The sequence below is a fragment of the Somniosus microcephalus genome, chromosome 12 (assembly GCF_052327205.1).
Source record: "Somniosus microcephalus isolate GS21.2 chromosome 12, FLI_Smic_1.0, whole genome shotgun sequence".
Classification (NCBI taxonomy): Eukaryota; Metazoa; Chordata; class Chondrichthyes; order Squaliformes; family Somniosidae; genus Somniosus; species Somniosus microcephalus.
The window spans coordinates 29,004,258-29,017,652 of NC_140998.1; the positions used below are offsets into that span (position 1 = coordinate 29,004,258).

Here is a 13,395-nt window from a genome sequence, read left to right on the forward strand (position 1 = left end):
AGTTTGGTTTCATTGCCTCTTACGAAGTCCTAATGTTATTCCACACTATGCAAACAATATCTGTGCTCTGATTACAACCAGCTTGGCCAGACTAGAAGAGGAGTGCTGATTTGAAGAAGTAGCCATCATCTTTGTTAAGGAGAAAAGGGCCATATTTATCATATTTTCCAATGCTCAAGGCTAAGATTTAGCAATAAATCAAGAGGTTGGATCCTCCAGAGAAACAATGAAGTACTGGTAAGTATTTAACTGGTTACCAACCCAAACCAACCTGACTGATGTAGTGCCAAAAACCTTGGAACGCAATGCACTGGGGTTTGGTAGAGTTTCTCAAAATGCAGAACAACTTGGAGGGAACACTGAAACAACAAGTATGTAATATAATTTCGGATGCAGTTTCTATGTTTTTTCCCCCGGAATGTTCCTATTCAACATTAAATAACCTACTCAAAGATGGCAAACAAAATTGCTGTTGCTGTGGAGAATACATAAACAGATTTTGCTTTACTGTCCCAGTAATGTGATCGCTTCAACTTTAGGGTGGGAAAGAAAGCTGTTTGCTCAACAACTCTGGACATTGTTCAGTTACAGATGCCGGATGTGGCTGCAAAGAAAGACTAGCTTTGTTTTCACTCGTGAGATTACATTTTGCATCATTTTAAAGATTAAGTGAATGCGGTTTGAATTTCACTGACAAATTACTTATGCACATACAGCCTTATTATGCATAGAATAACACAGAAATTACGGGCGTAACTTTTAACTTTGGCAGAGGTGTGAAATGGGTGGCAGCGATCGGCCACCTGTTATACACCCTGCCTGATTATCCTTTTCATTGAATTGGGTGATCCACTGCCGCCCGTGTTATGGCCCCACCGAAGTTGAAAGTTTCAACATGGAAACAGGCCATTCTCCGCAAACAGTCCATGTTGGTGTTCATCCTCCACATGGGCAGTAGTCCTAATCCCATGTGCCCGCGCTCTCCCATTATCTCTTTATCCTCCTTTCCTTCAATCACCTATTGCTGTTGCTCTTACCCGGTCTGGCCAATATGTGACTCCAGTCCCACACCAACATGGTTGACTCTTATCTGCCCTCTGAAGTGGCCCGGTAAGTCACTCAGTTAAGGGCAACTAGGTTGGGCAAAAACTCCCAGTGTTGCTGGTGACGCCCACATACTGAGAATGAAAAGAAAAGTACACTATTTTTGCATCATTGAAGGTGCACCTCCATGGCTCAACATGGTCAGTGAGAGCATTCTTGAGAGATGCCAAAGTATGCTTCTATCGCTGGCAGCACAAAATTGTAAAAGTTATAGGGGGCTAAATTCGGTTGATTTGCTCCTCCCGTTAATGCAACGGGGCGCAAATCAACTAGCGCCTGGGCGCGGCGCCGCTCACGCCTCTCGCGAAATTCAGCGGGAGGTTAGCGGCGGCGCTAACCGTTAGTGCCGTGCGGCCGGCGATGACGTCATCGCCGTGCGCAGCGCCCCGGCTGTAACAATGGGTGGAGCTATGTCCACCGGGGTCAGGGGGGCCTACCTGCGGCTGGGGCGGCGTTAGTTAAAGGGGAGGTGGCGGGCGGCCATTTTTGTTGCTGGCCGCCTGCCAGCACCTGCCCCCGTTGCTGTCCCCAGACCCCCGTGAAGTCCCCCCGCGGGGTGCCGACTGCTCTACGTGAGCCCGGCACTCCACTTGAGTGCCGGGCTCGTTTGCCGGCATTCCCGATCCCTGGGGAGGAAGGCCTGCAGTACCGTGGCACGATATTGGCTCGCAGCTCCGCAAGAGGGATGCAGGGCACTTCCAGTAGCGCCTCTCCTCCCTCTCGGGGCGCTACCTGGGAAAATCGGCCGTGGAGGCACTACCCAATTTTTACCCCATAGAGTCATAACAGCACAGAAGGAGGCCATTTGGCCCATCGAGTCCGTGCCGGCTCTCTGTAGAGCAATCCAGTCAGTCCCATTCCCCTGCTCTATCCCAGTAGCCCTGCAAGTTTATTTCTCTCAAGTGCCTATCCAGTCTCCCCTTGAAAACATTGAGGGCTGGATTAAGTCAGCCCCTAGGAGGCGGGTATGGAGGCGGGGCTGCCGGTAAAGTTGCAGGATTTGGAGGCGGCTGGCAAACCCGTCCCCAACCCACCTCCGTGCCCTCTTGCCAGGAGGAGGGAAGCTGTCCTGCCCCGGGTCCCATCTCCTTGAGGCGGAAAAGGGATGAAAGCCTATTAACTGCCTGTTAACAGGTAGTTAACAGGCAGAAAATAGGATTATCCCTATTTTTAGCTCCGAGTTGCAGGCTTCCCGACCTCGGAGAACCCCGCCAGGGTGTAGGAGATGAGAAGGAGGTCGCGGGGGTCGGAGGGGTCTGAAAGTGAGATGTCGAGGCGAGTGATGGGTGCAAGTGTGGAGTGGTAAGTATGTAAGGTGAGTGTTAAGTGTTATAAAATGTTCACTTACCTTTGTTTCTGCCTACAGCCTTCAGCCACTGTGGATCCGGAGTCCCGACATCTTCATTGTAGATTTCACAGACTGGCTGTTGGATCCTCCAAACCAACAGCCAGGTGATTTCTGCAAAGTTGAAAGGTTTGATGAGTCCTGAACACTAGGACTCATCAAACTACACAGAATGTCAGTGTTTGACAGCTTCACTGATATTTCTTCTTTCAAGAAATCTTGACAGATGGCACATCAGACGTTGACGTGCTCTGTCACTGACTTCCCCTTAATTGGCCTGCTGAGCCCGCTGGGCGGCTTAACAAGGTCAATCAGGGGAAAATCCCGCTGTTTGGTCAGAAGCTGATGGAGGCGGGATTGAAAGCTGGCAAGCAGCAATCCCGCCTCCAAAAGCTTCCCATGGACAAAATCCAGCCCTAAGTGTCTCTGCTTCCATCACTTCCGTCAGCAGCGAATTCCAGGTCATCACCACTTGCTGCATAAAAAAGTTTTTCCTCACATTCCCCCTATATCTCTTGCCCAAAACCTTAAATCTGTGCCCCCTAGCCCTTGTACCATCAACTAGTGGGAACAGCCTTTCCCCGTCTAGCCTATCCAAACCCGTCATAATCTTGTACATCTCTATCAAATCACCCCTCAACCTCCTTTGCTCTAATGAAAACAAATCCAGCTTCTCCAACTTGTCCTTGTAACTAAGATCCCCCATCCCCGGAACCATTCTGGTAAATTTCCTTTGCACCCTCTCAAGGGCCTTCACATCCTTCCTAAAGTATGGTGTCCAGAACTGGACGCAATACTCCAGTTGTGGTCTAACCAGCACTTTATAAAGGTTCAACATAACTTCTCTACTTAATAAAAAGTATTCTAAATCTATCCAGACCTTAATTCTTAAAGAATACTCACCAATGCATTCTCCAATAGCTGTTCGCTGGAAACCAGGCTGGCATCCCACGATGCACTGATAGGAGCCAACAGTATTCTCACACTTCCAGATCCCACATACAGAGCTGCCATACAAACTGCATTCATCAATATCTAAGTAGATACAAGCAAAACCAAAAGGGTTGGTGATAATTAGCAACAGCATTCTGTTGCTTAATAAGCTCACGCATTTAAAAAAAATACTTGCCTTTATTTCAAATTTAAAATAACAAAAGTAGCACAGTAAAAGTAATTTATAAACAACAACTTTTCAGGACAATGGTTGAGAAATGCAGATACCTTTAAAAGTTATGTAACAATTCTCCTCTAGATACTTTAATGCACATCAATATTTGATTCTCACTGAAAATATAGGAAATCGGAATAATTTTTTACAGGCTGTATTGCAAAACAACCAATTAAGAAGGATAGGAAGATTTCAAATCAGTACGAGTGAACAAGAGATAGGTTTCCTTCTGTATGGCATTCTAAAATGCTAGCAGCTCTCCAGTCATGTTGCTCACAGTAAGTTGCTCATATGCTGCTGCATGGTGGGGGATTGGTGGTGGGGGGGGGGGGGGCGGTGGTGGAAACGTAGCTGGGGTCAGGAGAATTTGGACAGAATTTGAGCGAGTTAGTGTCAGCTATGCCCCGTATTTGCTAGTTTCAGGGGCGTAATGGACAGGAGATGAGGGCGGAGACCAGTAACAACAGGTCTGATTCCCTTTTGTATATGATCCACATTTCTGATGGCAAAATAGGCGGGTGTGGGAAACTACTGCTTGAAACAGCCTGTGACAAAATATCGTTGGAAACATTTCAAACACACAAGAGGCAACATATAGATAGGTTTAGTCATTTTTTTGTAATTTTTCAGCAGGCAATGCGCTTGCAATTTTTTGAAATGTGTGTGTACATACACATACATGTGTATGCATGTGTCTCTAGAATATTTTATGTAAAACAATGACTGTACAATTTAACATATATAACATAGGTCCTTCGTTACTAATGTACTAAAGTCCAAAATAAAATTGGTAATATTTTTAAATTGATTCTTACCTATACAATGTTCTGCTTCAGGTAAATGTGTGAAACCTGTTTCACATCTACACATATAGGATCCATCTGTATTTACGCACTGGCCCCCTGAACACTTAGCCTCCTCACTGCATTCATCCACATCTGCAGGACAAACAATAACATTGCAACACTGAACTCAGAAATTATGAAATAAGGAAGGCGAACTTTATAAGTGGGCAAAACAACATGAAATGTAACGCAGGCAAGTGTAAAGTACTGCAGATAGGAGAGAAAAAAATGGGTGATGCACGTATTCCATGTATGTTGTTGAAATAGCTAAGCCTGATGTTGAAATGACCTAGGTGTCTTAGTAGATTCGATACTCAACAGAATAAGAACATAAGAACATAAGAAATAGGAGCAGGAGTAGGCCATTTGGCCCTTCGAGCCTGCTCCGCCATTCAATGAGATCATGGCTGATCTTCTACCTCAACTCCACATTCCTGCACTATCCCCATATCCCTTGATTCCCTTAATATTCAAAAATCTAGCGATCTCTGCCTTGAATATACTCAACGACTGAGCCTCCACAGCCCTCTGGGGTAGAGAATTCCAAAGATTCACCACCCTCTGAGTGAAGAAATTTCTCCTCATCTCAGTCCTAAATGATCGTCCCCTTATTCTGAGACTGTGACCCCTGGTTCTGGACTCCCCAGCCAGGGGGAACATCCTCCCTGCATCTACCCTGTTAAGCCCTGTAAAAATTTTGTATGTTTCAATGAGATCACCTCTCATTCTTCCAAAATCTAGAGAATATAAGCCTAGTCTACTCAATCTCTCCTCATAGGACAATCCCCTCATCCCAGGAATCAGTCTGGTGAACCTTCGTTGCACTCCCTCTATGGCAAGTATATCCTTCCTTAGGTAAGGAGACCAAAACTGTACACAATACTCCAGGTGTGGTCTCACCAGGGCGCTATATAATTGCAGTAAGACTTCTTTACTCTTATACTCCAATCCTCTTGTAATAAAGGCCAACATACCATTTGCTTTCCTAATTGCTTGCTGTACCTGCATGTTAACTTTCAGTGATTTGTGTACAAGGACACCCAGGTCTGTCTGAACACCAACATTTACCAATCTCTCACCATTTAAAAAATACTCTGCTTTTCTATTATTCCTACCAAAGTGGATAACTTCACATTTCTCCACATTACATTCCATTTGCCATGTTCTTGCCCACTCATTGAGCCTGTATATATCCCTTTGAAGCCTCCTTGCATCCTCCTCACAACTTACATTCTCACCCAGCTTTGTATCATCAGCAAACTTGGATATATTACATTTGGTCCCCTCATCCAAATCATTGACGTAGATTGTGAATAGCTGAGGCCCAAGCACTGATCCTCGCGGTACCCCACTAGTTACAGCCTGCTAACCCGAAAAGGACCCGTTTATTCCTACTCTCTGTTTTCTGTCTGTTAACCAATCCTCAATCCATGCTAGTATATTACCCCTAATCTCATGAGCCCTAATTTTGTTTAATAACCTCTTGTGTGGCACTTTATCGAATGCCTTCTGAAAATTCAAATACACCACATCCACTGGTTTCCCCTTACCTATTCTGCTAGTTACAACCTCAAAAAACTCTAACAGATTTGTCAAACACGATTTCCCTTTCATAAATCTGTTGACTCTGCCCAATCCGATTATTATTTTCTAAGTGCCCTGTTACCACGTCCTTAATAATAGATTCTAGCATTTTCCCTACTACTGATGTCAGGCTAACTGGTCTGTAGTTTCCCGTTTTCTCTCTCCCTCCTTTCTTAAATAGTGGGGTTACATTTGCTGCCTTCCAATCCGCGGGAACCATTCTAAAATGTATGGAATTTGGGAAAATGACAACATGTTCAATTAATGCAGAATTGCAAGCAGCAAAGCCAATAGAATACTGGCCTATATAGTCAGAGGAGGTTATGATCAAACTGTATAATACTTCTGTCAGTCCACACCTTGACTACTGTATCCATTTCTGGTCACTGAGACACGAAGCAGACATTCAAATGTTGGAAGGAGTGCAGAGAAAAGCCACAAGACTGATATCGAGAGGGTGATTTTCGATTCAGGCAGACATCGGGTCGACTGCACCGCCCACCCAATGTTGCCTGCGGAAGGCCTGATCGACTCTCATTATAATAAAATTGACAAGCTGTCAGTGCTATGCAAGCACTGACAGGCAGCTCGCTGATTGGGGGGTGAATCTGTCCACTCCTCTGTGGAGACCTGGCAGCAGAAACACAGTAAGAGGGTGGATGCAGCGGGACATAGCAGGGGTGACATGGAGGGACTGGTAGAAGGTGTAATTTTTTTTGTGGGCCAGGAGGTTCACTCATGCTTTTCCTAGTCCCACAAAAATCAGTTAAAAACTTAGTGAATATTTTCCAAGCAGCCTCCCTTTAAAGGCTGCTGGTTCAGCCACTCTATGTTCAGTTGCACTGGGCTTAGACCAATACTATAGTAAATGATATGACAATGCAAAAATCCAGAAGATTAGTTTAAATTGTGACAGTAGGACAAGTTCTTTTTCAAACAAAGAGCGATACAATATAGAATGAAGTCGCTGATAGTGTTCCAGAATCAATGTCCTTGCAATTATTTAAGAAACAATTAGATTCTGTAATGGGGGGGAACGTTAGGGTATTTCTGGCTGGATGAACAAAGATGGGCCAAATGGTCTTCCTCGTTAGTAATTATCTTGTGATCTTGTGCCTAGCAGTAATATTGCTAAATGTTATAAAACAGCCGTAGACTGGAAACAATATCAGACTAGCATCAAACCATAATGAGGTTGATTTAACGTATCTAATAGTTCTCATATAGAGTGCTTAGCGTGGGTGGTAGAAACTGTCTTTGCAGACCCAGAAATTGTATAAAAGCTATAAGGTTTTCTTGCAATCTTCAGCTCATTTCTGGAATTAACCCTTGAGGCTGGATTTCCCAACCTGATGCTGTTCAATTTTGGTTGGTAATGAGGAGAATTTTTTTTCATTCTGCCAGACCCCTGGCATCCATCGCTACTTCTGGCATTTTCTGACAGAATTGATAGCGGATGCTATTCAAATAATATGTTGATACTGCGAATATATCATCCAACATATTTTCTGCCATTAACAACTTAGCAAGGTTTAGTCAGGAATACTGTTGTGAGACCTCATCTGGACTACTGTGTACCCTTCTGGTTCTCAACCTCGAGAAAGACCTTTTGGCACTAGTGAAGATTCAGTGAATGGCAAAGAAGATGATTGCTTGCCTAGGTGCACTAAGATATGGAGGTAGACTTTGCGCCGTGGGTTTGGATTCTCTGCCGAGGCGTAGAATGGGATCTGATTCTGATCTTCAAAATTAATGAGAGTATTGATAAAATTCAGGTGGATAGATTGTTTGAGGTGTTGGGCTGTGTAAACCTACAGATAAGAAAGAAAAGGTGGAAAGACTTGTATTTACATAGTGGCCTAGAAATTGAGTTTTGGCGCAGCCAGGGCTTTAGCGCCGGAAGTTAGTGCCGGAGCTAAGTCGCGCTGGTCGGGCCCAAAATTCAATAGTTCTGCGCCCAAACGGCTGCCGGCGCTGCTGAGAGCTGTTTGCGCCTGAAAACTGGCGCAACGCGCTGAATTTCGGCGCTATTCCGGCGCTGCGGCGCCCGCTGCGGTGCGGCAGGTTCGGGAAGTGCAGGCCTCCTCCTTCCCTTAAGGAGGAGCTGCCTGCACCCAGCCGCGGCCCGCGAAAATCTTTTTAAAAATGAGCCCGGCACCTCGGACAAGTGCCGGGCTTGCTTCTGTTCCGGGGGGGTGGGGGGGGGAAGTCCGGGGAGGGAGCTGCGGCCAGGCGGCCGGCGGGAAAGCGGCCGGCCGCCGCGGGGCCTTTAATGCGCCGGCGCAAAAACATGTTGGACTCTGTTGCCAGAGTCTTAGTTGCGGCTGCCACGGGCGAGGCGGCCGCAACTGAATTTCGGCGCTGGGGCCCGTCGGCATGGCAACCGGGACGCTGTGCACACCGATGACGTCATCGGTGCCGGCGCAGCGCTACCGGTCTACCGCGGCGGAAGGGCCCCAGGCAATTTAGGCGCCGGCGCCAATTGCAGCGCTAGGCCCTCTAGCGCCGCAAAATCGGCGCTAAGGGCACTGAATTTCTAGGCCAGTGTTTTTCAGTACCTCAGGACATCCCAAAGCGCTTTATAGCCAAAAATAAATACCTTTGAAGTGTTACCTCTGTTGTAATGTAGGAAACGTGGCAGACAATTTACACACAGCAAGCTCCCACAAACAGCAATGTGGTAATGACCAGATAATCTGTTTGTGATTCAAAGGGTTTGCCCCGAAATGTTGACTCTATTTTCTCTCCACGGATGTTGCCTGGCCTGCTGAGTTTTTCCAGCATTTTCTGGTGTTATATCTGCTTTAGTGATGTTGATTGAGGGATAAACATTGGCCAGGACACCGGGGAGAACTCCTCTGCTCTTCTTTGAAATGGTGCCATGGGATCTTTTACGTCCACCTGAGAGAGCAGACGGGGCCTCAGTTTAACTTCTCATCTGAAAGACGGCACCTCCGACAGTGCAGCACTCCCTCAGTGCTGCAGTGGAGTGTGAATCTAGATTATGTGCTTAAGTCTCTGGAGTGAGACTTGAAACCACAACCTTCTGACTCAATGTGCTACTACTGAGCCAAAGCTGTCACAAAGTATATAAAAGTATACTTTTGTCACAGACAGGACAGCGCCAGAATAACTAAAAAGAAAAGCAAGAGTGGCAAGATGTCATTGAAATACTGAACGAGTGGAACAATTTTCCTATTGTGGGGAAAAACTGGCCTTGATCATTGCACTTCTGCGGAAGAAGAGTGGCTTCTAGATGCTGATGAATTTAGCAGTGTCGTTATATTTATATTATTATTTCCCTATGCTCTTTGCGTGTTTTCCAGGTGGATGGGGAATAAAGAGAGCATCAGCTCTTAAAGGGCTACTGTACTTAAATGGGTACAGTTTATTTCTGAATGGAGCATGGCTGTTGTAGCAAACAGGACGCCTGGAGCAACTGGAAGAACTGCCCCTTCGCTAAAGAAAACTTGGATGTGTTGGAGGAGGAATTGCAACAGAGGAAGGTGGAATTATTTGGGCCTGAGGACAACATAGAAGATAGGAGCAGGAGTAGGCCATTCGGCCCCTCGAGCCTGCTCCGCCATTTAATGAGATCATGGCTGATCATCCAAATTCAGTACCCTGTCCCTGCTTTCTCCCCATATCCCTTGATCCCTTTAGCCTTAAGAAATATATCTAACTCCTTCTTGAATATATTTAATGATTTGGCCTCAACTGCCTTCTGTGGTAGAAAATTCCACAGGTTCACCACTCTCTGGGTGAAGAAATTCCTCCTCATCTCAGTCCTAAATGGCTTACCCCTTATCCTTCCTATAGGTGGACAGCTGTGTAAATGCAGTCTCCCACTCCACAGATTATTGGAGTCTCCCACTCCACAGATTATTGGAGTGCAAAGAGTGAAATAAGTGGTGGACCTGGAGACCAGGAATAACTTACTTCACACTGGAGAGCAGTAGGTGATTTATTCAGTCGGGATAATCTAGAGCCACTGGGGCAGTGGAGATCAGAGGGCCTCAGAGAACCATGGTATCTACATATTAGTCATATCTTCGGTGATTTCCACAGTATGTTACATTGACATGTCCATACATACAAACTGATTACATGCAGGACTGTGCGCCTGTGCACAATGATGATATCGTGCCAGTATAGATACATACATTATGGAAGAAGATCATAGTGATGTGTAGGAGGCAGCACAGGTTGAGGCATCAAACACCGATCATAGAATCATAGAACAGTACAGCATAGAAGGAGGCCATTCGGCCCATCAAGTCTGCGCTGGCTCTTTCGAGGTGGCAGTGGCTGGGGTTAATGACGGGTCAGCTGCTACAATATAGAGGTACAGCATGCTGAGCGTCCCTCCTGAAATGTACAGGGTTAAACACCTCAGGGGTCCTGCTTTCAAAGAGAGGTGGCTAGAACACTGGGTCAATATTCAATAGCAATTTGCCTCCGGGTGAACTGAACTGGAAGGCAATATGGTTAGGCTGGATCAACTTGCTCCTCAACAGAGGCTGTTAGGGCAACAGCACTGTATTGCCAAGTGACTTGCCCCATCCACACTTCATTAGAAGATGGTCTGGGTAGTGTGGAGGAGCGGGAACACCCAGATAATTACTACTCACCAGAAATGGCAATGTCACAGAGCAATGATTGTCTGCACTGTAGTTTACCACTGAGTCAACATCAGTGGGATTAGCAGTAAAAAGCTCAGTAACATAAACTATAGACACAGCAGGAGCATCTCAAAATGCTTCCACCACTGCGAAGGAGGCTTTCGGGTTCAAACTTTAATATGTGTTCACAGTGGCTTCAAATCACTTCGAGGATGATTACAAGTAATCGTAGGTAGGGATTCTGAGACCTAATATATGTCCACTGTTCTATGCTATGACTTCTAGACCAATAAAACTTGCATTATAAATTAGAAAAGATCAGACATTTGAACCACTATCATTAAGAGAATTTCACAAATTTAGACAAAAAAGAATAATTGCTATAATGAAACAACACCCAGAAACTGCACTGGCACTAAGCATGTAATCATAATTTAATACCACAAATGCAAATTGAACCCACGCGACAATGGTAAAGACTAAGGGGGGGAAATTCGGTATCGTGCGATACTAACGGCCGGGCGCAAAGTTTAGCACCCGGCGCTAATTATCGCCTCCGACTGCAAACTTGGCCTCTATCGCCCCTGGAGGTGATTGGTGCGCTAAATCGGGCGCTTCACACTTGTCTTAAGGCGCTAACATCGAGGAGCGAGGCGCTAACTCAGAGCGCTACCGAAGCTCAGGTGATGTCAGTTAGCAATGGAACACAGACAGACTGGCGCCAGCCAGTTCTTAAAGGGGAGGGTCCATGTTGCTGTCCAGCCACACCCTGCTCATTGCAGCCTTGAATCTTGGCTTGGAGGGACCTGTAAAGCAATTGTGCTGGAACCACCAATGGATAGGCCCAGGGAAAGAGCTCAGCGCTTCAGCGACCGGGCCTTGGTAGCTCTGGTTGGCGCTGTGGAGCGGTGATGGGCAGTGCACTACCCACAGAGTGGCAGGAGGCCATTGCCCCGTGACGATAGAAGAGTGTGGAGAGAGGTGGCTCAGCATGTCTCCTCGAGGAGCCTGGTGCCGAGGACCCACACCCAATGTCGTAAGAAGTTCAACAACCTCACTCTGGTGGTCAGGGTCAGTGGCTGCTTTTCAATACCTCTCCATCCCTCCATCTCAACTTCACTCTGTGCCCAGAGGGTTTAAAAACCCCCAAATTCCCAACACTCATCCAAGACCTATGGCCATCTCATAAAACACACACGCACATTCCACACCTTGCATACATTAAGGACTATTCAACTATGGGAGACACATCAGGCAAGCACATGGCTACACATTCACTCAGACGCGTCCATTTTCTTGCAGGCCAAGCTCTCTCATAACAGGTGACAGCAGCAATGCACGGGAGGAGGACCGGCTGACCTACACACCCTCAATGATTTGGAGGCGTGGGTGCACAGGATCATTGCCAGCCAGGTCACAGGTGCCGTGGCCGCTGGAGAGGTCGACCCCCCTTGGGGACAGCAATGGTATGTTCATCAGCTTTCTCTCCTCTCTCATTCCACTTGTCCCTCACAACACCAGCCTTTTACACTTTCAATCCAACTTACTAAATGTCTCCAGTCCTTGCTCCCTTACTGTCCCCCTGTCCTGACGCTAAAGCCACTCTTGTACCTCCCTGCTTGTAGATAGTGAACCACCAGCTGAGCAACCTGTCCCTCAACCTACCAGTGGCAGCGACGCCCCAGGCGAGGAGGAAGAGGAAGCCGGAGCCTCACCGCCTGCGTTTCCCGAGGGAGCCCATTCTGACACTGGGACCACGCCTTCCCTGGAGGGGAGCAGGGGGGTAGGGTCTGATGAGGGCGAAGCTCTGGGACCCAGCGAGCTGCAGCAACGCCATGGGGGTAGGGAAGCTCGGGGGCCATCTCCCCGGAGGGCGAGTAGGCAAGCGAGTCCTGCTGCACTTGGACGTAGAGGAAGAGCGCGTCATCGCGGCCATGAATAGCCAGGCCTTGAGCATGCACACTGAGCTCATGGGTACAATGGCAAGGGTGCCCGAAAGCATGCATGGACTGGCTAGGAGTGTGGAACAGTCCGCTGCAGCACAGGCCGACGCAACACAATGGCTTAGTGCTGCAATTCAGTCATTGGCTCGTGCCATCCAGTCTCAGACTGCTCTCATGCAGTCTCAGGTTGATGTCACGCAAGCACGGACTGCTGCCATCCTCGCTGGGTCGGCCACATTGCCCCGGGGCTCTCACAGTGCCGCAGCAGGCCAGCAATCTGTGCTCGAGCAGATTGCTCCGGATGCTGAGGTACTGCCCCGTGGGAGTGCCAGTGTGTCGGTCGAGCAGGGAGGTGCTGTCACCTCTCAGGATGACAGCATTCCTGATCCCACCACTGGCACATCCCCATTGCCACGGCCTGCAACACAGCCAGCCCAGACTGCTGCCGCTCATGCAGAGTTGGTGCAGTCTGCAGCCGGGGCCTCCAGGCCCAGAGCTGGTCGAGGGCGTCCTTTAAGGGCATCTGTAGTCTCTGGATCTGACATTCAGCAGCCTTCCACCAGCCTTGCTGCAGCCACTGGGGCCCCATTACGGAGGAGCAGCAGGGTGGGAAGGGGGGGAAGTGCGCAGGGGATGGAGATCACCCTCGAAGGGCAAACAGTAGGAGGTCTAAAGAAATGGTGGGAATGTTTGTGGTAAAGGTCGAGGTTCATGTGATTACAGTTGTTTACTGTTTTGCCGTTTATCTCCATCTTGTGAGAACGAGTTCTGTTAGTTAATGATT

The 13,395-nt window shown here is 47.4% G+C and overlaps 1 protein-coding gene across 1 annotated transcript in view; it reads right to left on the minus strand.

Moving 5' to 3' along the window:
• LOC147109099 (latent-transforming growth factor beta-binding protein 2-like) overlaps positions 1-13,395 on the minus strand; it is an 817,740-nt gene that overhangs the window by 122,567 nt on the left and 681,778 nt on the right. The window contains exons 25-26 of the mRNA XM_086002712.1: positions 4,433-4,555; positions 3,353-3,484 (exon numbers count right to left, since the gene is read on the minus strand). Of these exons, the coding sequence (XP_085858838.1) occupies positions 3,353-3,484; positions 4,433-4,555 (255 nt within the window). The remainder of the gene's footprint in view (positions 1-3,352; positions 3,485-4,432; positions 4,556-13,395) is intronic.